General features: G+C 40.9%; 2 protein-coding genes and 2 non-coding genes across 8 annotated transcripts in view; 1 reads left to right on the top strand and 3 right to left on the bottom strand.

Annotated features, from left to right (window-relative positions):
* The window catches only part of LOC135494379 (uncharacterized), a 104,654-nt gene that overhangs the window by 17,377 nt on the left and 65,449 nt on the right, over positions 1-21,828 (bottom strand). The gene's annotated exons all lie outside the window — the stretch shown is intronic.
* Trnak-cuu (transfer RNA lysine (anticodon CUU)) lies at positions 29-101 on the bottom strand. The gene has a single exon. It is a non-coding gene; the product is annotated as a tRNA-Lys (tRNA).
* Positions 8,829-20,251, top strand: LOC135495149 (uncharacterized). 5 transcript variants are annotated; one of them, XM_064783592.1, is made up of 3 exons: positions 8,829-8,846; positions 15,183-16,213; positions 17,257-20,251. In XM_064783592.1, exons 2-3 carry the CDS (start codon positions 15,959-15,961, stop codon positions 18,289-18,291), a joined length of 1,290 nt encoding a protein of 429 aa, XP_064639662.1. In that variant the 5' UTR covers positions 8,829-8,846; positions 15,183-15,958; the 3' UTR covers positions 18,292-20,251. The 5 variants fall into 5 exon arrangements, with proteins under 5 accessions (XP_064639662.1, XP_064639660.1, XP_064639658.1 ...); XM_064783590.1 differs by lacking the exon at positions 8,829-8,846 and adding an exon at positions 11,738-11,795; XM_064783588.1 differs by lacking the exon at positions 8,829-8,846 and adding an exon at positions 12,462-12,552.
* On the bottom strand, positions 11,389-11,461 carry Trnak-cuu (transfer RNA lysine (anticodon CUU)). Its single transcript has one exon. It is a non-coding gene; the product is annotated as a tRNA-Lys (tRNA).

Genomic DNA, 21,828 nt, shown 5'->3' with positions numbered 1-21,828 from the left:
AACGAATGAAGTCGTGACAAAAGAAGTACGCCCAACGTGGGGCTCGAACCCACGACCCTGGGATTAAGAGTCCCATGCTCTACCGACTGAGCTAGCCGGGCTGTCATACCAGATAGCCAGAAACCGATCAGATTAAATGAAATAAAATGGTTGTTAATAGCCCATTAAAGCCAACAAGTGGTAAATATCAATATCTAAAAATATTTAACACTCTGACCTAAAGCTATTGACAATGAATACTGTAGCGATGTAAAGTACCCACATATGCCGAGGTGTATCGAAATGTATTTCAATTCATGAGATGTTTACGAGATGACACTACTAAAGTGAAGGTATACATGGTGTGTAAAACAAAATATTTAACTACGGGTGCACACAATCAGTTGGTGGTAGCAGACAGTTCAAGGGGTTTCATTGGTTTTTAAAGTACCAAGACCAGGTAGGCGGTGACTAAAAATTTTATATTTTGCATTTTGGCCCGCAAAGTAAGAAGCTGCCCCCCTCCCCTCACCACCCTCCCCCACGATAGGAGGCTACAAACAGCCGGTTGCCTGCCGCACGTACATGACCTTTATTTGCGCTTGCCAGTTTTGGCCTATCACCATGAGAGCTGATTCGTGGGGTTGGTGTTGTGAAGATTGGCCCTGATAATCCCTTGATACAGAGAGACTGTAGAACAATGAAAATTTAGGCCTAGGTGCGAGAGGGCTTTGTTTTGATTTGCTAGGCCTAAATTATTTGAACTGGGTGGTAATGTACTTTTGCCTCTCTCACAATAGCATTCCGCGATGATGAGGTCACTGCAGCTGCTGCCCTCTATTTCCCCATCGCTGAATTACAGGCAATGTCGGACAAACATGCGGTTTCGTAATGGATTCAGGCTTTCTAACTAGGGCAGTAAGATTCAATCTGGCACGTGTCCGAGTGTTGGAAATACTACATAATTGTTCTGAATATTTCTCTCTCTGACTCTATGGTATCATTCATGCTAAAAACAATGCAGGGTCAAAGATAATTGACTTTGAAATAAGCTCAAATGCGTAGAAATAAGTGTCGATGTCCGACTGTCACGTGACTAAAACGTCATCAACATCTTATGCAAATGACCTTGTGAGCTATAAATAGTAACTTCGCGGAATGCTATTATAGCCATTCTCCTTTTGGACGTTGTCAAAATTTATGGTTATAATCAATAATGTGATTTTAAAAAGTTTTAATACATGAAAACACTCGAAACCACTGTATTATTGTATCGATCTATGATTATGGCGAATCAATACTAATATTTATTCAGATCAAATAAGATATGAACACAATGTATTTTGAAACAATGAATACCTGTCATTGTGAGTTGATAAATGTGGGGCCTAAACATAGGTCATTTGTTGCCGTATACATGTATCAATTCAATGAAAGAAACGTTTTACGATACGATGGTATCAATATCGCTATCATTCAGTTTAATTTCTTATTGTTACGATTGCCTGAAGCTACTGCATGGTTAGTGTTGGCTTCAAACGTCCTTGAATAGCGGTACTAAAGGCCTCAACAACAGATTGCTTTTCTTTGATATGTTCCAACTCGAACACCAAATCTGTGCGGAACAGTCTACATTCGTCATAATCAGGCAAGTGTCGTAACGTCGACGAAGAGCTACGGACAGCGAAGTAGGAAATATGTCATTCAAGGACGATAATATTGTTGAAAAATTCCCCGATTTCATTGCAATACACGATATGTGCCATATCCATCAGGTTGAGTAATCATACCGCGGTATTATGACTGATCTGTCCTTCAGATTTCAGAGCATTTTGGCTGATACTCACAGAAAACTTTTGTGATTAAAAATGTCCAACATGTTTATAAGTTTCCAAAGCGTTTTCAGTTGAATCCGTTTTTTGGTGTTGCCCGAAACAACTGCAGTGTTTGGGGGGGAGGGGGGGGGGGCAGACAGGGACAAGAAATCTACCACGGTATCCCGGTCTTTTAGTTTTGTGTGTCACATCAGGGATGGTGATGTGCAAATAGAAAGCCGGCCCTGTTTCTGGCTGCAGACTGAGCCTAATTAGTTCTTTGAATCCGTCCAATCCTTTTCTCGACGTGGTCTGGGTCTGAGTAGCAGTCGGCCATATTTCAAATTCCGCCCAGACAACGATCACGAAAGATTATCTGCCATTTTAGATGGCGCAATACTTCTGAAGTGTTGTGAGCAGGCGCGCGATTCTGTCCGTGCGTGCGTCAATGATGGGAGTGGTTGGAGCTTACGGCGTACTGAGAAAAACAGTCGACGACTTGTCGCTGAAATGTGTCGGTGAATTGATTGGTCCATTGACGCCGGTAAGCTGGTGTCGGTTGCGATGTCGCGACGATTGCAACTACGCCAATATCCGCGCTGATGGAGACTATTTTTGATGGAAACGAAATAAACATGAAAACTTACAACAGATACATCGCAGGGTCCACACATTTCGTTTTATAAATCCTTAATTTCAATTTTGGCACTTCTAGATAAATAAACAAGTCGGATTAAACATCTAGGCGTTTCAAAAGTTGTTGACGGCATGAGAAACCCCGCGGATGGGGCGGCGCATACACGTCAGAACGGCGAGAAACACACAATGATATGGTTACGACTTTTCGTGTCAAGTTACTCAGTCGACGTACCATATATGGCCGCATGTATGGCATACACCTTTGCTGCTCAGGATCAGTATAATTACCTTTTGATGTTGTACTTATACCGTAGATTTCGGCTCATTGATTTCGTTTATTTTTCTCTCGAGTTCAGCTTTTGGAGTCGATCTTGTTAACGAACAAAAATCCAAACCAACTCCGAAGCCATCCCTAACATGTTGTCTTGCTTTGGCACCTTAAGTTTATTTTATGAAGACGTTGTTTTTGTACGAATATGATTAGTTGTGCCAACATTCTTGCCATTAGTTATGTTAGCTATACGTATTCGTCGGATTTACATTTCATTTTGTCTTTTACCGAAAAAACTTTCGGGATTGCATATTTTTCCCGCCGAAAAACTAACCTTTTGAGGTTTTCTCACCTACTCTCAGATGCTATCACGCAGACGTCACTGAGCTGGTACATATATCGTCATCACACTTTGAGCCAAATTATTCTTATGCAATTTTAAGGTAGCTACAGGATATCTTCGCATGCAAAGGGCTCCTATCACTATTCGCCACTTTCCTCAAGCAGAAATCATACTCTCTGTGCGAAACAAGCATGGTTGCTCTCTTCTGATTGGCCAAAACCTGTCAGGAAGTCCCGAATTGCTGCTTGAGGAAAGTGGTGAATGATTACGTCGCCCTTTTAGTGTTCAAAGAAAAGTGAGGGGGTCTTTTTGCGACGAGGAATAAGCCGAAATCACAGTGTCTCTCACTGTCAATCGCAAACTTCAGGATACACACAAGCAAGTTTTCGGGACTTCAGTGTAATAGACAGGTTTTGCAAATCTTTGGAAGAGCTACGAACGACGCAGTACATTAATACATTTTATTGAAATTTAGAAAATATATTTGGTGGGCCCGGCTTACCAAACAACCGTTTATTCCTGCATGAGGTGGACAGCCGAACTCATTCATACTTTCCAGGGAGTCTTTATCGTTAATGACAACGGGATCATCACTAATGAAGGTAGAGCGAAGGACTTAAGCAATATATCCAAAGTATTTATTTCGCTGATCAGTCACATTTTACATTCCAGCTTGCCGAACTTGGTTGATTTTCGGTGCTGTTCGGCAAGCGGCTATCCAAACACGACAAAACATGATGCTAGTTCGGTGAGCGACTCGCCAAATATCCGCAGCCCAAAGATATCCCAGATTTCTCCTCCAACAAAGTATAAAGGAGTGATTTAGTGTCACTGATGAATCAGCACAGGACTATGATTGATTACACCAAAGATCTTCGTACCTCTTCGTTCGTATATGGATCACGAACATGCCTATTGTGACGGGATACGATCAGATCGAAATCGCTTATCGAAAGATGGGAGATGCATCTTTCACGAGGCGTCGGTCTGATATCTCCCTCTCCACCATGTTTCATCGGACCCATTTGAGCGAGAGTGGCCGAAACCCAGTCGACAACTTGGTTTTCTACCTGTCGGAAGTTCTCAAGCTCGAAATCGTCTCTGAGACATCATATAATGTCAGAAGAGTAGATATAAAAAGATCAATGGGACGTTATATTTGTACAGTGTGGTGCTCATTCTTATACATATGTACATGTACACTATCTCTTAGAATTTATTCGTATAAACAACTTATTTGGTGGTTTCAATGCACCGACTGTGAAATAGTAAAAAAAGAAGGTGTAGTGAAACTAAACATTACATCGGATTTATAGAAATGATGCTATACATCCGTGCCATAGTTGTTCGAGTTTTAAAATTGTTTGGGTTCATATGACTTGAGGAAAATCGTGTATTATTCAAAACTCAATCGCAACCTTAGCTGCGAGACTACTACATTCGACCATGATCCAAGATGGCAAATCTGAACCACGTGACCTTCTCAAAGCTCGCAGACGATTTTGCCTATGTCGATCCAGAACCGGACTTGGGTTCGCAGTCAGCAACTTCTGGTATCCTGTGTGCCTTGTTGTGTATTTTCCAAGACGAGTGCCTGTTGGTTAATGTAATTCGGAATGAGAAGATGTGCCAGTGGAGTCGCAAAGGAGGGGCTTGTGTTCGAAAGGCGGATGTTTTTCCATTGAGCATGTCACGAATTTATGAGAAAAAGGTATGTAATAAGTGATTTGTGACATGTCGGGTCGAAATCCAGATAGGATTCTAAATCAAGATTTTATTCCGGTGTAGAAGTTTAAAATGTCCTGGGATAGAATGTCCGGGAAACAATGGATTATATTATGCGCTTTAATCTCTGAGCTATTGGCGGTCATGGCTTCTATAGAACCAGATAGTGGAATACAATAGGGCCGGACACTTTTTCCAGGGGGACATTTTCTTCTTTTACACCGGCACTACCCAAACCTACTGAGCACAATACATGCTGACATAAAACAGGCCGGACGCGAACCCCACCGTACGGAGAAACAATACACTACCTGCGGCAACGCGCTCGTGATAAGGTCAAGTGGCCGAGGAGAAACGCATAGGACTGATTGTGGCTGCGGGATGTCATGGGCTACCGCGAAATAAAAAGAACAGATAAACAGAAAAAAACGCGTTCAGGCCTAAAGGTCTTTGAAGCACATTTCGGATGATTTATTCAGAAAAGGTATATAGGAGGGATACATCCGAAATGTGCTTTCAAAGACCTATAGGCCTAAACGCGTTTTTTTCTGTTTATCTGTTCTTTTTATTTCGAGCACTGCTAATGCCGCAATACCACGGCGTGAGATAAAACGAGATTGCAAGAAACGTCGTCCCTAAGATCCGTAAGCCAGGCAAAAAGAAGCTGGGTGCTGTTTGTCTAGTGTAATGGCACCCAGGGTGCTTATTGTCCAGTCGATCTCGAACCTGGGTACCATTTGTCGGCACCCAGGACGACATCCACCCTTTCAGCGTTAATAATAGACCGTGTATTGGGCTAGGCCTGATTTTTTTTAACTGCCGGGGAAGGTGCTAACAACATAACGAAGTCTTGGGCGAGATAAGGAGAAGAAACGTATGATACTTGGTTTTGTGAAGCCGGTGCGGAAATTTTGGCTTTTACAATTTCTTTTCCTATTTTTAATCCAGGTAAAGCATGTCGTAAAGTTTACATTAGTCAGGAAATCTAGGGTGATTCCGCCAGTGATAAGCAGGCTAAAATCAGGGTTACAGTCTATGTATATGTATATATGTACTAAGAATTATATTCTTGTAATAAATTATTTAATCATAAAATCTGCTGCTTCGCTTAACATTATAGTGTATAGGTACAATAAAAATAATGAGGCGTTTATAAAAGCGTATGATACAACGACAAACAAGAATGGTGGCACTAGTATTTTGGGCCAATTTTTCCAAAATTATTTGTTGGCGGTCCGATTGAAGACGTCCACTGTACTGCTGTATGACGTCGTGCGAGGTTATTTTGGCGGAAGGATTGATATCCCAGCGCGAGAAAGATGCCGACGTTTGGTGGATATACGATCGACGATGTTCAAATTTGGAAACGGGGATCAAAATGCCGCTGTTTGCTGCATGAGTACAAGAACTCGAAAAATGTCCATTACAGTCTATGATGTAAAGGTTACTTCACACCGGGGAAAAGTTAGGGTTAAATTTGTATCTCCGAAATTGATGAGGCCTAACGGTAGACAAACGCGGAAGACTGTCATGAAAATGGATTTAAAGTTTATCCTGGATGCTGATATTTTGCTTATGATCAGTTATAAAGAAAAACATATTGATGTTTTTCATTTTCGGCAGTCAAATGGATACAAGCCCGAGAGAAACAATATCAAGCCACCTATGGCAAGTGTTGCTCTGATTGGTAACTCCAAATTCGGATCTACTTTACTTGTTCACCACAATAATCTAATAGGTTTATTTGAGATATTTTGTCGATTTAAAGATAGCATCAGTAAGAAGAAATATGAAGCAATGCTGAAACGGGTCAATCCTGTTCTTACGTTTAAAATGAAAGTCAAAGGCAAAAGCATGGATATGATCATGGGGATGAATATGAATCGAAATCTCGTGTTTTTGGATGCAGAATATGGTAAAAGACGAAAACATGGCCAAATGAATCAAATTGTGAGGACAGTCTTGATATACAGGGAAAGTCCATAGGAACAGATCTTAGTCGGTTTGTAAAGCAGCATGCATGAGTTGAAAAATATGATACGGGAGGCACCCTTGAAGATATCATTTGCTGTTATATTGTCTCTTCAGGTTTTGCAGAACCTAAACTTCAAAAGGTTTCCATTTAACCACTTCACAACTGTAGCCTGAAATTTCGGTCCGACATGCAAATAGACTGGAATTTTGATCTGATGACGTCATGACGCAATGAAATACGATGCAAAAAAATTCAAATTTCAAAATTCAAATATGTTTTATTACTACCTTAAAATTATATATTTATCGGTTATAAACAGTAACTAAGTAACTAAATATGCAAGGATTATAACAAATTGATATAAAATTATAAAAGTACAAAAGGTATGAAGAAGGAGAAATCAGTCATCCTGTAAAGCCTTCATCTTGAGATCGAGAGCTTTTTTACAGAAACTACTCACAGACTGAATGATTTCACCTTCTGCATTCATTCAATAAAGGAATAGGTTTTCATCTTTTCAACTTAAATGCGAGGAAAGAGGCTTGAAAATAAAGAGTTTCGAAAGTCCTCATAAAGCGGATAGTGAAGAATAAAATGTAGGCCTACACGTCATTACGTCATTGTATTTCAAATCATATTGTTTAAACTGCATTTATTTTCACTTTGATTATAGTATTGATTAGTATTGATTAGTATTGATAACAAAATGTAGCTTTCATTGTTATTGAAAATCACTATTACAATTATTGTCGACGAGTGTGAAACAATATATAATGTTGATACTTCGATATGATATAATAGGCCGTGCGGTCATGATATTTAGATGCTATCTGGCTGATACGGGTTCTCTGGCCGTGACACCGCAGGACACCGGGACGGCTATGTTTAAATGATAACATCTCACCAGTGTACGGTACTTATTGTCAATCTCTGTTGAGACCCACCCCTGGTATCCTTCCTGCATCGATCCTCAAGGCATGTTAAACATTGGAATACGATCCATCTAGAAGGTGTCCGTATTGGTCCTACTGTCATACCTGTACACGAATCGGGCAGTGTGATTATCCTGATTCGCCGAAATATCGTGCATATAATTCTGCGTTGACAACGAGTATGGAAAAATGTTAATTCTTCGAATGATACGGCGGTGCTCCAAGCTCAGAGGTCTAAAGCGTTATGGATTTCCCCTTACTACCTTGGAAGGTAATTTTTTGTTTAAATATTTCATAAAATAGTTATATAAAGAACCCATGCAATGCCGAGAACAGTACAGCGTCTGGTATGTCAGTGGGGACCATATCGTTAAAAGGGTACGCCGTTCGTAATTACTGGTGTGTGTCCAGGATAATAGAAATGCAGTTATACACAATGCCCAAGTGGAGCTATAATGCATAAAAATTAGCTGACACTTGGTATTCGTAGTATTTGTGTTTCCGTCGACACAACGGCATTCCTGAAATTCACTTATAGTCCGTATTGACGCAATTGGAAGTTTCCAAATTCATTTTCAAATTTATATTATTTCACGAACAGTGCTAAAGGCTTATGTACAGGGCAGTACGGAATTCACATTACTACTGTGGGGAGCATTAGTTTGGAAAATAGTACCCAAAATGGCTAATGAAATGGCCAGGGCCATTGTGCTCACCTGTCGATATGAAAGGGAGAGTATGAGGAAGAACTTGTCATTGTTAGGGGTTAATCATGCAATAGTTGTGGGATGGTGTGGTTTGTCTTGAAAAAGTGAATTTAGTCGTATTGTTTTCCGCGTGCACATGTTACTGACGTTGGAATAAGTGAATCGTTATTTGTGGGAGAAGCTGAGAGATGTTTTCTGGCCAATTAAGACGGGTTTACATGTGTCTTAGCTATTCAGTGACTATTGAAAATAAACAGTGCATTTACATTTTGTAAAACCTGCTGTCATTGGCCGAAATTTCAAATGAATGGGATGTACCTGTGGAATTGCGTGTGATTACGTTATCTTGAAAGGAGTATTTATCCTCGGCTTGCGATTAGAGAGAAATGTTGAAAAATATGATACAAGAACAATTGAAGCAAAGAATGCACAGTATAGAATATGATGTACTGAGTAACTAGGTAGCAGTTTGTATTCATTTTTGAGACAATAACATAGTTACAAGACAGCCCTATAGTCGGATTCATAAGTAAATGTCACTGCCCTTTTGGGCCGCTGCGCAAAAACTACTGGGCCGATTTCTTCAAAGTTTGGTTTTTCTTGAATCTAATTTCGGGACCCAAGAGGATTTTCATATTTCAGTAACCATGATTACGAAAATTTTTTTTTGTATGTATTGGTGTACATTGACGTAGTGTATTGATTTTGACATTTTCTCCTCTGTACTACTTATTTCTGGATGCATTTTGCTGAAATGTTCAGGTTAATTTTTTTTCGTGTGTATCTTTAAAGCTGCCAAGTTTCATTTAGAACTATCCATCAAAAAAAATCGGGCCCTCCAGATTCCCCAAAAATGGCCAAAGTTGACAATTTTTTTCTTTATAATTTGCAAATCTCTAACATGGAAATTGTGTTGGGTCCCGAAATTAGATTCAAGAAAAACCAAACTTTGAAGAAATCGGCCCAATAGTTTTTGCACATCGACCCAAAAGGGCAGTCAGTGACATTTACTTATGAATCCGACTATACTACTTAGGCCTAACTATAAAAGCACTGATGACAGCTGTGCTACAATCATCTACTTTAGTCAACCAGCTCAGATGACCTTTCTTGGGGCAGTGATCGGTAACGGTGAACTTCTTCCGACCCAACAGGCAAATGTTTACATTCGTGTCTCCGTGTATAATGGATTCATGTGTATACTAACACCGTTGTTGTGTTGACACACTGACTGACTCTGACTGTGTACATTCTACAGCGACGAAAAACGATCACAAAATGGTTCTTTTTAGGCACTCGTGACATGTTTACAAAAATTAAAGCAAGTGTTTTTAGTAGAGGTTTACCTAATGAGTAGCGTCTGGGTGATTATAAACCATTAACTTGTGTTTAGAGGCCCACATTGTAACGAAAGGTTCCGGCTTGACTTGACGCTAATCTCCAATGACGGCAGCGGCCATTTTGCCATACTCTCGAAACTTTGGGATCGTCAAATGCAATGGAAATCACATAATTTCTGACACACACTGCTACAATTCATCATTTTATTGTTCTTTTACAGTATTATTACGCCACCCCGATTCGCAAGGCAGCTTGTACCAACTGGCTCTGCGTTGACTATCCCCATTCCAAGCCGAAGAACAGTGTGACAAGTTTCTCATTTTACCTTCCAATCACAGTCAAAATTTTCTAAAACAACCGGCAATGAGGACAAACTAATAATCTCAAACCAATCACAAGAATGTAATCAACACATACGACCTCATCCGAAGAGCGAATGATTAAGTTTTAGCATTGATTCAAGGTGATTTAATTTCTTCTTCGTCTCGCTTCAAATTCATAAAATGGCTGTCTTCCATACTTGTAGTATGCAGATCTAGTGGCGCAGTACAACACTGCGCATCTGGGATACCCGACGGATTGCCTCGAACCGCGAAATTCAAAACTGCTGGCAATGTGCCAACTGACATTTTTGCACAATACCGCCAACTAGTTATATGAAACGAAATTAATCTATTTAATATCGAAACCTCTATATCAGGCCGACCTCTAAAACTTCATTTCAAACTTCAATCTGCTGGAATAAAGAAAATGGGCTTTTTTAACCTGGACCTACTTATACCTGAATAGTAGGTCACACTGACCTAAATCTGTGTCAACATGTAGAGATGCCCAATAGGTGTCTACATATCAAATTTAGAGAGTCTATGACCAATAGCAAAAAAACGTGCCATGATCAAAGAAATTTTAGAGTTCGACCTCTGTGACCTTGAAATGAAGGTCAAATCAAAAACCCGTGTGATATGTGATGTACCTTTATTAGATACACCCACCATAAAATTTTCATCGCTCTAGCTTTAACCATAAGCTTCAAAATGACAAAAATAGGTTTTCAAAGAGCGCCCCCTATATGGCAGACCAGCAGTCAAATTGCGCTGGTTTTCATTCTGAAGGAAGGTCTTGCCTAGGGGTACCCACACACCAAGTATGAACTTTCTGGGTCAAGCGGTTAAGAAACGTGCCACACAGGATACGGACGACGACGGACGACGACGGACACAGGGCTATCGTATAGACTCCCCTAACGGTGAGCCAAAAGGCCGGGCGCCGGGTCTAGAGGAGTACAATGTAACGAAAAAGTTACGAAAATCACCATGCATCTATAGCGCGGATACCCACGGACTGGTAGCTTTGGGCACATCAGTAATGATGCATTGGAACGGATGATTGCCGACTGATACTGTCTTTGACTTTTTCATGTGATTACTAGCAGGGAGCTTATGATGATCTCCGGCCCGTCCTTTTGATACCAGCGTCCGTCGGTGCAATTCTTTCGAACTCAAAAGAAAAATCTCCATGTGTTGGAGGTAGAGTATTCAAGTGAAGCCAAAATGTAAAACTTAACCCGTTTGTGTGTTTCTCTTACAGACCAAATAGACTTGCTAGTAAATGTACATGAAGGTACAAAAGGGTTAAACGAATGAAGTCGTGACAAAAGAAGTACGCCCAACGTGGGGCTCGAACCCACGACCCTGGGATTAAGAGTCCCATGCTCTACCGACTGAGCTAGCCGGGCTGTCATAACACCCAGAAACCGATCAGATTAAATGAAATAAAATGGTTGTTAATAGCCCATTAAAGCCAACAAGTGGTAAATATCAATATCTAAAAATATTTAACACTCTGACCTAAAGCTTTTGACAATGAATACTGTAGCGATGTAAAGTACCCACATATGCCGAGGTGTATCGAAATGTATTTCAATTCATGAGATGATTACGAGATGACAGTACTAAAGTGAAGGTACACATGGTGTGTAAAACAAACTATTTAACTACGGTTGCACAAAATCATTTGGTGGTACCAGGCAGTTCAAGGGGTTTCATTGGTTTTTAAAGTACCAAGACCAGGTAGGCGGTGACTAAAAATTTTATATTTTAAATTTTGGCCCGCAAAGTAAGAAGCTGCCCCCCCCCCCCCCTCCTCACCACCCTCCCCCAAGATAGGAGGCTACAAACAGCCGGTTGCCTGCCGCATGACCTTTATTTGCGCTTGCCAGTTTTGGCATATCGACCACCATGAGAGCTGATTAGTGGGGTTGGTGTTGTGAAGATTGGCCCTGATAATCCCTTGATACAGAGATACCGTAGAAAATGAGAATTTAGGCCTAGGTGCGAGAGGATTTGTTTTGATTGGCTAGGCCTGAATTCTTTTAAAGCCCGCGGCACACTAGCCGCCAACTTTGGCGACAAGATGCGTTCAGCTGACGCCTCTCGACGCCGAAGTTGGCGGCCAGTGGATCCAGGTCAGAGCACACCTGCCCAGAATCGGCGTCCAGTAGCGTCTTTTCCGCCACTTTAGGCTGCCATTTTGAAATCATGTAACATCAAGACGCATACTGATTGGCCATAGCCTCGCCGCCGACGCCAATTCAAGCGGCAATCCGTAGCACACTTGGCTTCTTCTTGCGTTCAAACGCGGCGACACGCGTCAAAAATCAAACATGTTAGATATTTGGCGTTTAGTTGCGGCAAGTGGCGGCAGGTCGCGTTCGCCGACGCCGTTCGTAGCCGACAAGGGATTTTTCAGGCGTTCAGGACTCTTGCGGCAAAAAACGCTTGTGAACGCCGAAGTTGGCGGCTAGTGTGCTACGGCCTTAACTGCGAGGTAATGTACTTTTGCTTCTCTCACAATTATAGCCATTCTCCTTTTGGACGTTGTCAAAATTTATGGTTATAATCAATAATGTGATTTTAAAAAGTTTTAATACATGGAAACACTCGAAACCATTGTATTATTGTATCGATCTATGATTATGGCCAATCAATACCAATATTTATTCAGATCGAATAAGATATGAACACAATGTATTTTGAAACAATGAATACCTGTTATTGTGAGTTAATAAATGCAGGGCCTAAACTGAATAGGTCATTTGTTGCCGTTTTCATGTATCAATTCAATGAAAGAAACGTTTTACGAAACGATTGTATCAATATCTCTATCATTCAGTTTAATTTCTTATTGTTACGATTGCCTGAAGCTACTGCATGGTTAGTGTTGGCTTCAAACGTCCTTGATAGCGGTACTAAAGGCCTCAACAACAGTCCGCTTTTCTTTGATATGTTCCAAATCTGTACGGAACAGTCTACATTCGTCATAATCAGGCAAGTTTCGTAACGTCGACGAAGAGCTACGGACAGCGAAGTAGGAAATATGTCATTCATGGAGGACAATATTGTTGAAAAATTCCCCGATTTCATTGTAATACACGATATTCGCCATATCCATCATGTTGGCTAATCATAACGCGATATTATGACTGATCTGTCCTTCAGATTTCAGAGCATTTGGGCTGACACTCACAGTAAAACTTTTGTGATTAAAAATGTCCAACCTTTTAAAAAAATTCCAATGCATTTTCAGCTGTGAATCCGTTTTTTGGCGTTCGGGGGCGGGGGGCAGACAGGGACAAGAAATCTACCCCAGTATCCCGGTCTTTTAGTTTTGTGTGCCACATCAGGGTTGGTGATGTGCAAATACAAAGCCGGTCCTGTTTCTGGCTGCAGACTGGGCCTTAGTTCTTTGAATCCGTCCAATCCTTTGCTCGACGTGGCCTGGGTCTGAGTAGCAGTCGGCCATATTTCAAACTCCGCCCTGACAACGATGACGAAAGATTATCTGCCATTTTAGGTGGCGTAATAAACTTCTGAAGTGTTGTGAGTAGGCGCGCGATTCTGTTCGTGCGGGCGTCAGTGATGGGAGTGGTCGGAGCTTACGGCGTACTGAGAAAAACAGTCGACGACTTGTCGCTGAAATGTATCGGTGAATTGATTGGTCCATTGACGCCGGTAAGCTGGTGTCGGTTGCGATGTCGCGACGATTGCAACTACGCCAATATCCGCGCTGAGACTATTTTTGATGGAAACGAAATAAAGATAAAAACTTACAATAGATACTTCGCGGGGTTCACACATATCGTTTTATAAATCATAAATTTCACTTTTGGCACTTCTAGATAAATAAACAAGTCGGATTAAACATCTAGGCGTTTCAAAAGTTGTTGACGGCATGAGGAACCCCGCGGATAGGGCGGCCCATACACGTCAGAACGGCGAGAAACACACGATGATAGGGTTACGACTTTTCGTGTCAAGTTACTCAGTCGACGTACCATATATGGCCGCATGCATATATATGGCAAACACCTTTGCGACTCAGGATCAGTATAATTACCTTTTGATGTTGTACTTATATCGTAGATTTCGGCTCATTGATTTCGTTTATTTTTCTCTCGAGTTCAGCTTTTGGAGTCGATCTTGTTAACGAACAAAAATCCAAACCAACTCCGAAGCCATCCCTAACATGTTGTCTTGCTTTGGCACCTTAAGTTTATTTTATGAAGACGTTGTTTTTGTACGAATATGATTAGTTGTGCCAACATTCTTGCCATTAGTTATGTTAGCTGTACGTATTCGTCGGATTTACATTTCATTTTTTCTTTTACCGAAAAAACTTTCGGGATTGCATATTTTTCCCGCCGAAAAATAACCTTTTGAGGTTTTCTCACCTACTCTCAGATGCTATCACGCAGACGTCACTGAGCTGGTACATATATCGTCATCACAGTTTGAGCCAAATTATTCTTATGCCATTTTAAGGCTGCTACAGGAAATCTTCGCATGCAAAGGGCTCCTATCACTATTCGCCACTTTCCTCAAGCAGAAATCATGTAGGATTTCCTGTCAGGTGACAGGTTTTGACCAATCAGAGCCCCCGTATGTGATCACGGCCGTGCTCTCTGTGAGAAACAAGCATGGTTGCTCTCTTCTGATTGGCCAAAACCTGTCAGGAAGTCCCAAATTGCTGCTTGAGGAAAGTGGTGAATGATTACGTCGCCCTTTTAGTGTTCAAAGAAAAGTGAGGGGGTCTTTTTGCGACGAGGAATAAGCCGAAATCACAGTGTCTCTCACTGTCAATCGCAAACTTCAGGATACACACAAGCAAGTTTTCGGGACTTCAGTGTAATAGACAGGTTTTGCAAATCTTTGGAAGAGCTACGAACGACGCAGTACATAAATACATTTTATTGAAGATTAGAAAATGTTTTTGGTGGGCCCGGCTTACCAAACAACCGTTTATTCCTGCATGAGGTGGACAGCCGAACTCATTTATACTTTCCAGGGAGTCTTTATCGTTAATGACAACGGGATCATCACTAATGAAGGTAGAGCGAAGGACTTAAGCAATATATCCAAAGTATTTATTTCGCTGATCAGTCACATTTTACATTCCAGCTTGCCCAACTTGGTTGATTTTCGGTGCTGTTCGGCTAGCGGCTATCCAAACACGACAAAACATGATGCTAGTTCGGTGAGCGACTCGCCAAATATCCGCAGCCCAAAGATATCCCAGATTTCTCCTCCAACTAAGTATAAAGGAGTGATTTAGTGTCATTGATGAATCAGCACAGGACTATGATTGATTACATCAAAGATCTTCGTACCTCTTCGTTCGTATGGATCGCGAACATGCCTATTGTGACGGGATACGATCAGATCGAAATCGCTTGTCGAAAGATGGGAGATGCATCTTTCACGAGGCGTCGGTCTGATAGCTGTACCATCGGACGCATTTGAGCGAGAGTGGCCGAAACCCAGTCGACAACTTGGTTTTCTACCTGTCGGAAGTTCTCAAGCTCGAAATCGTCTCTTATCTATGAGACATCATATCATGTCATAAGAGTAGATATAGAAAGATCAATGGGACGTTATATTTGTACAGTGTGGTGCACATCCTTATACATATGTACATGTACACTATCTCTTAGAATTTATTCGTAAAAACAACTTATTTGGTGGTCTCAATGCACCGACTGTGAAATAGTAAAAAAAGAAGGTGTAGTGAAACTAAACATTACATCGGATTTATAGAAAGGATGCTATACATCCGTGCCATAGTTGTTCGAGTTTTAAAATTGTTTGGGTTCATATGACTTGAGGAAAATCGTGTATTATTCAAAACTCAATCGCAACCTTAGCTGCGAGACTACTACATTCGACCATGATCCAAGATGGCAAATTTTAACCACGTGACCTTCTCAAAACTCGCAGACGATTTTGCCTTCGTCGATCCAGAACCGGACTTCGGTTCGCAGTCAGCAATTTCTGGTATTCTGTGTGCCTTGTTGTGTATTTTCCAAGACGAGTGCCTGTTGGTGAGTGTAATTCGGAATGAGAACTTGTGCCAGTGGAGTCGCAAAGGAGGGGCTTGTGTTCGAAAGACGGATGTTTTTCGATTGAGCATGTCACGAATTTATGAGAAAAAGGTATGTAATAAATGATTTGTGATTTGTCAATTCAGAAGTATCAGCTCGGTAGTTCTCTATTCACTTTGTTCACTCATTTTGAAAGCAAAAACTGACCCCCAAGTGGCCTCTTGATTAGCTCATGTGTTAATGAGCGCTCCTAGAATATCAGAACATGACATCTTTATCGGAAGATACGACCAAAACTGACGCCAAAGTCAGCTTTCGGAAATCAGCGTGCTTAAACTTTAACAACTTACTGTAACCAACATGACCAGACCTGTCGACCCTGTTGAAAGATGTTAAGGCCTCGGTGCGAGCGGGCTTTGTTTAAAGACCGTGTTAATAATAGACCGTGTATTGGGCTAGGCCTGAATTTTTTTAGGAAGTGACTATTTGGCAAGCCCGGCTCACCAAACCGCCTTTTTTCTGCCCTAGATGGAGAGCCGAACTCATGCATATTCAACCATCCAGGAGCTCATTATCATTCGTGGCAACACGGTCAGCAACACTGGAGTTACAGTGAAACGCCGTTAGAAATGCACACTAATGCATTTAACATGCTTATCAGTTAAATCACGTTTATGACTTTTTTTGTAAATCCATACAGTCATGTACATGTACATGCTTCTTCATGGATTATTGACCAAAACCCGAGTTTAGTAACAGAAATTGAATCGAGAGCGTGAAGTCGGCCATTGTTAAATATGAGCATATAAATTCGAATATGACGTCACTGCTCTCTGATTGGCCAACATGTTGTAACCTCTCCGGCTCGCCAAAGAGGGTAGTATTTTTGCCCTGTTTGGCAAGCCCGGCTTGCCGAACAGGGTGGCTTTTTAGTGCAGTTTGGCAAGCGGCTCTCCAAACAGGACAAAAAAAGATGCCTGTTCGGCGAGCGGCTTGCCAAATAGACTCGGCCATTTTTTTAACTGCCGGGGAAGGTGCTAACAACATAATGAAGTCTTGGGCGAGGTAAGGAGAAGAAACGTATGAGACTTGGTTTTGTGAAGCCGGTGCGGAAATTTTGGCTTTTACAATTTCTTTTCCTATTTTCAATCCAGGTAAAGCATGTCGTAAAGTTTACATTAGTCAGGAAATCTAGGGTGATTCCGCCAGTGATAAGCAGGCTAAAATCAGGGTCTATATATATGTATACGTCTACCAAGAATTATATTCTTGTATTAAGTTCTTCAATCATAAAATCTGCTGCTACGTTTAACATTATAGTGTATAGGTACAATAAAAATAATGAGGCGTTTATAAAAGCGTATGATACAACGACAAACAAGAATGGTGGCACTAGTATAATTGTGGGCTCATTTTTCCAAAATTATTTGTTGGCGGTCCGAATGAAGACGTCCACTGTACTGCTGTATGACGTCGTGCGAGGTTATTTTGGCGGAAAGATTGACATTCCAGCGCAAGACAGATGCCGACGTTTAGTGGATATACGATCGATGATGTTCAACTTTGGAAACGGGGATCAAAATGCCGCTGTTTGCTGCATGAGTACAAGAATTCGAAAAATGTCCATTACAGTCTATGATGTAAAGGTTACTTCACACCGGGGAAAAGTTTGGGTTAAATTTGTATCTCCGAAATTGATGAGGCCTAACGGTAGACAAACGCGGAAGACTGTCATGAAAATGGATTCAAAGTTTATCCTGGATGCTGATATTTTGCTTATGATCAGTTATAAAGAAAAACATATTGATGTTTTTCATTTTCGGCAGTCAAATGGATACAAACCCGAGAGAAACAATATCAAGCCACCTATGGCAAGTGTTGCTCTGATTGGTAACTCCAAATTCGGATCTACTTTACTTGTTCACCACAATAATCTAATAGGTTTATTTGAGATATTTTGTCGATTTAAAGATAGCATCAGTAAGAAGAAATATGAAGCAATGCTGAAACGGGTCAATCCTGTTCTTACGTTTAAAATGAAAGTCAAAGGCAAAAACATAGAATTGATCATGGGGATGAATATGAATCGAAATCTCGTGTTTTTGGATGCAGAATATGATAAAAGACAAAAACATGGCCAAATGAATCAAATTGTGAGGACAGTCTTGATATACAGGGAAAGTCCATAGGTACAGATCTTAGTCGGTTTGTAAAGCAGCATGCATGGGAGGCACCCTTGAAGATATCATTTGCTGTTATATTGTCTCTTCAGGTTTTGCAGAACCTAAACTTCAAAAGGTTTCCATTTAACCACTTCACTACTGTAGCCTGAAATTTCGGTCCGACGTCAAGGAGGATACCGCGGTGACGTCACGGCTTTTCCAAGATGGCGCTGCATATTGTAAACAAACTCGAGCCACGGCCAAGGGAAAATCAAGTCATCAAACAAAGTTAGATTTTTCGCATCAAATCAGAGTTATTAGTACTTTTCTGCTATGAAATAAGTCTTCAGACAACAAGTTATCATTTGAATAATGAAAAGTGCTGTTTTGATGGGGAAAAATAGGGTTTTTTAAGCCAAATAGCCGGGCACCGATCTTCCAAAATTAGCGATGGTTTCAAAACAGTCTCCAAGATATGGGCAATCTCTTCATTATCATAATGGGATTTGGAGGCATGTTTACAGATTTTACAAGTTCGAGACATGTAGGACCTAAAACTCGCATAGATCCCCATAGATCCCCTCTATTTGTCGAGTTAGCGCCCCTGTAAGATCATGCATTTTCGGACACTAGAACGAAATTTTCCTGCGGATATCGCGGTTTCGGTGATGATTTAAGGAGAAATTGACTGTTCTTAGAGTTGTATGGGACAGAAATGAGTTCATACTTCATGAATACATGAATATATTATGATATGGGCGGGCTTCTAAGTCAAAACTCAACTGCATCTCTACCGTGTATCGCATAGTGCATTGCCTAGTGTATTTCGTAGTGTATTTTAGCGGAGACATTATTTCCGCACTTTGGCCACGCTAAACGTCTTTTTTATTCGTGGAAGTTAATCTGCTCTTTAAATTTTATTTTACACAGGAAGAATCCATACTAGGTATTGCAATATTTCATGTCTATTGGTGATTTTGTGTACAGGAGCGCACCAGACAGTGGGACGTGGAGATGTGTTCAGTGCTGGTGCTGTCAGTAGACTGAATCTGTTTGGCCATAGCGATCACTAATATGGGATGTGATCACGTGATATGACGTCACCGCGGTATCCTCCTTGGTCCGACGTGCAAATAGACTGGAATTTTGATCTGATGACGTCATGGCGCAATGAAATACGATGCAAAAAAAATTCAAATTTCAAAATTCAAATATGTTTTATTACTACCTTAAAATTATATATTTATCGGTTATAAACAGTAACTAAGTAACTAAATATGCAAGGATTATAACAAATTGATATAAAATTATAAAAGTACAAAAGGTGTGAAGAAGGAGAAATCAGTCATCCTGTAAAGCCTTCATCTTGAGATCGAGAGCTTTTTTTTTTACAGAAACTACTCACAGAATGAATGATTTCACCTTCTGCATTCATTCAATAAAGGAATAGGTTTTCATCTTTTCAACTTAAATGCGAGGAAAGAGGCTTGAAAATAAAGAGTTTCGAAAGTCCTCATAAAGCGGATAGTGAAGAATAAAATGTAGGCCTACACGTCATTACGTTATTGTATTTCAAATCATATTGTTTAAACTGCATTTATTTTCACTTTGATTATAGTATTGATTAGTATTGATTAGTATAGGGGCAGCATGGCCGAGTGGTTAGGGCTTCGGACTCACAATCCGAAGATCATGGGTTCGATTCCCGCACCGGTCTGTCTGCTTTCAACCCTGAGCAAGTTGATTTACCTCGATTGCTCCGTCCTTCGCATGAGACGTAAAACCGAGGTTCCTTGTATCTGGTGTCTATTCCAGAGCAAGTAAAAGACCCCATCCAAGTGGACTGTAGCTTGTGGTGAACTACCCCTCCTCAACTTGTGGTGTCTATGCCACGAAGCCGAAGTCGGAGTCACTAGGCCAATAAACCCAATTGGCGCTAAACCGTAGTGGCACGCATTACCGCTCATCCCGCCTTGGAGGGGAAATACTCCCAGGAGAATGTCCCCTCCAGAGGCAGAGCGAACGCGAAGAAGAAGAAGAAGAAGTATTGATTAGTATTGATAACAAAATGTAGCTTTAAAAATTGTTATTGAAAATTGTTATTGAAACAATATATAATGTAATTGTTATTGAAACAATATATAATAGGCCGTGCGGTCATGATATTTAGATGCTATCTGGCTGATACGGGTTCTCTGGCCGTGGACACCGCAGGACACCGGGACGGCTATGTTTAAATGATAACATCTCTGTTGAGACCCACCCCTGGTATCCTTCCTGCATCGATCCTCAAGGCATGTTAAACATTGGAATACGATCCATCTAGAAGGTGTCCGTATTGGTCCTACCTGTACACGAATCGGGCAGTGTGGTTATCCTGATTCGCCGAAATATCGTGCATATAATTCTGCGTTGACAACGAGTGTGTTAATTCTTCGAATGATACGGCGGTGCTCCAAGCTCAGAGGTCTAAAGCGTTATAGATTTCCCCTAACTACCTCGGAAGGTAATTTTTTGGTTAAATATTTCATAAAATAGTTATATAAAGAACCCATGCAATGCCGAGAACAGTGCAGCGTCTGGTATGTCAGTGGGGACCATATCGTTAAAAGGGTACGCCGTTCGTAATTACTGGTGTGTGTCCAGGATAATAGAAATGCAGTTATACACAATGCCCAAGTGGAGCTATAATGCATAAAAATTAGCTGACACTTGGTATTCGTAGTATTTGTGTTTCCGTCGACACAACGGCATTCCTGAAATTCACTTATAGTCCGTATTGACGCAATTGGAAGTTTTCAAATTCATTTTCAAATTTATATTATTTCACGAACAGTGCTAAAGGCTTATGTACAGGGCAGTACGGAATTCACATTACTACTGTGGGGAGCAGTAGTTTGGAAAATAGTACCCAAATGGCTAAAAAGGCCGGGCGCCGGGTCTGGAGGAGTACAATGTAACGAAAAGTAACGAAAATCACCATGCATCTATAGCGCGGATACCCACGGACTGGTAGCTTTGGGCACATCAGTAATGATGCATTGGAACGGATGATTGCCGACTGATACTGCCTTTGACTTTTTCATGTGATTACTAGCAGAGAGCTTATGATGATCACCGGCCCGTTCTTTTGATACCAGCGTCCGTCGGTGCAATTCTTTCGAACTCAAAAGAAAAATCACCATGTGTTGGAGGTAGAGTATTCAAGTGAAGCCAAAATGTAAAACTTAACCCGTTTGTGTGTATCTCTTACAGACCAAATAGACTTGCGAGTTGTGAAGTTGATGGCCGATATTAAAGATGATATTTGTGAATTATAGCTCCATTTATTCAGCATGGCTACATGGTAAATGTCAATACACAAGAAGGCCTCTAGTTCCTGTTCCTGTTGTAGTCGTTGTTACAAGGTAGACCAATACTAGGTTGTGGTTGTTGTCACAATGTAAACTAAAACATCACATCTCCTTCCTTGTAGATTATTGCTCTAATAAAATGATTAAATGAGATTTGGTGTTTAACATTGTAAAGTCCAAAATTCTAACATTGCCATATGCATCGTATGTG

The sequence above is a fragment of the Lineus longissimus genome, chromosome 10 (genome assembly GCF_910592395.1).
Source record: "Lineus longissimus chromosome 10, tnLinLong1.2, whole genome shotgun sequence".
In the NCBI taxonomy this organism is placed as follows: Eukaryota; Metazoa; Nemertea; class Pilidiophora; order Heteronemertea; family Lineidae; genus Lineus; species Lineus longissimus.
The sequence above is the reverse complement of the archived record's forward strand: the minus strand, read 5'-3'. Positions and strand labels throughout refer to the sequence as shown.

Coding starts and splice junctions, on each gene's coding strand:
- LOC135495149 (XM_064783592.1), top strand. CDS start 15,959: ATGGCAAATTTTAACCACGTGACCTTCTCAAAACTCGCAGACGATTTT. Junction 16,214..17,256: donor CACGAATTTATGAGAAAAAG/GTATGTAATAAA, acceptor TTTTCAATCCAG/GTAAAGCATGTCGTAAAGTT.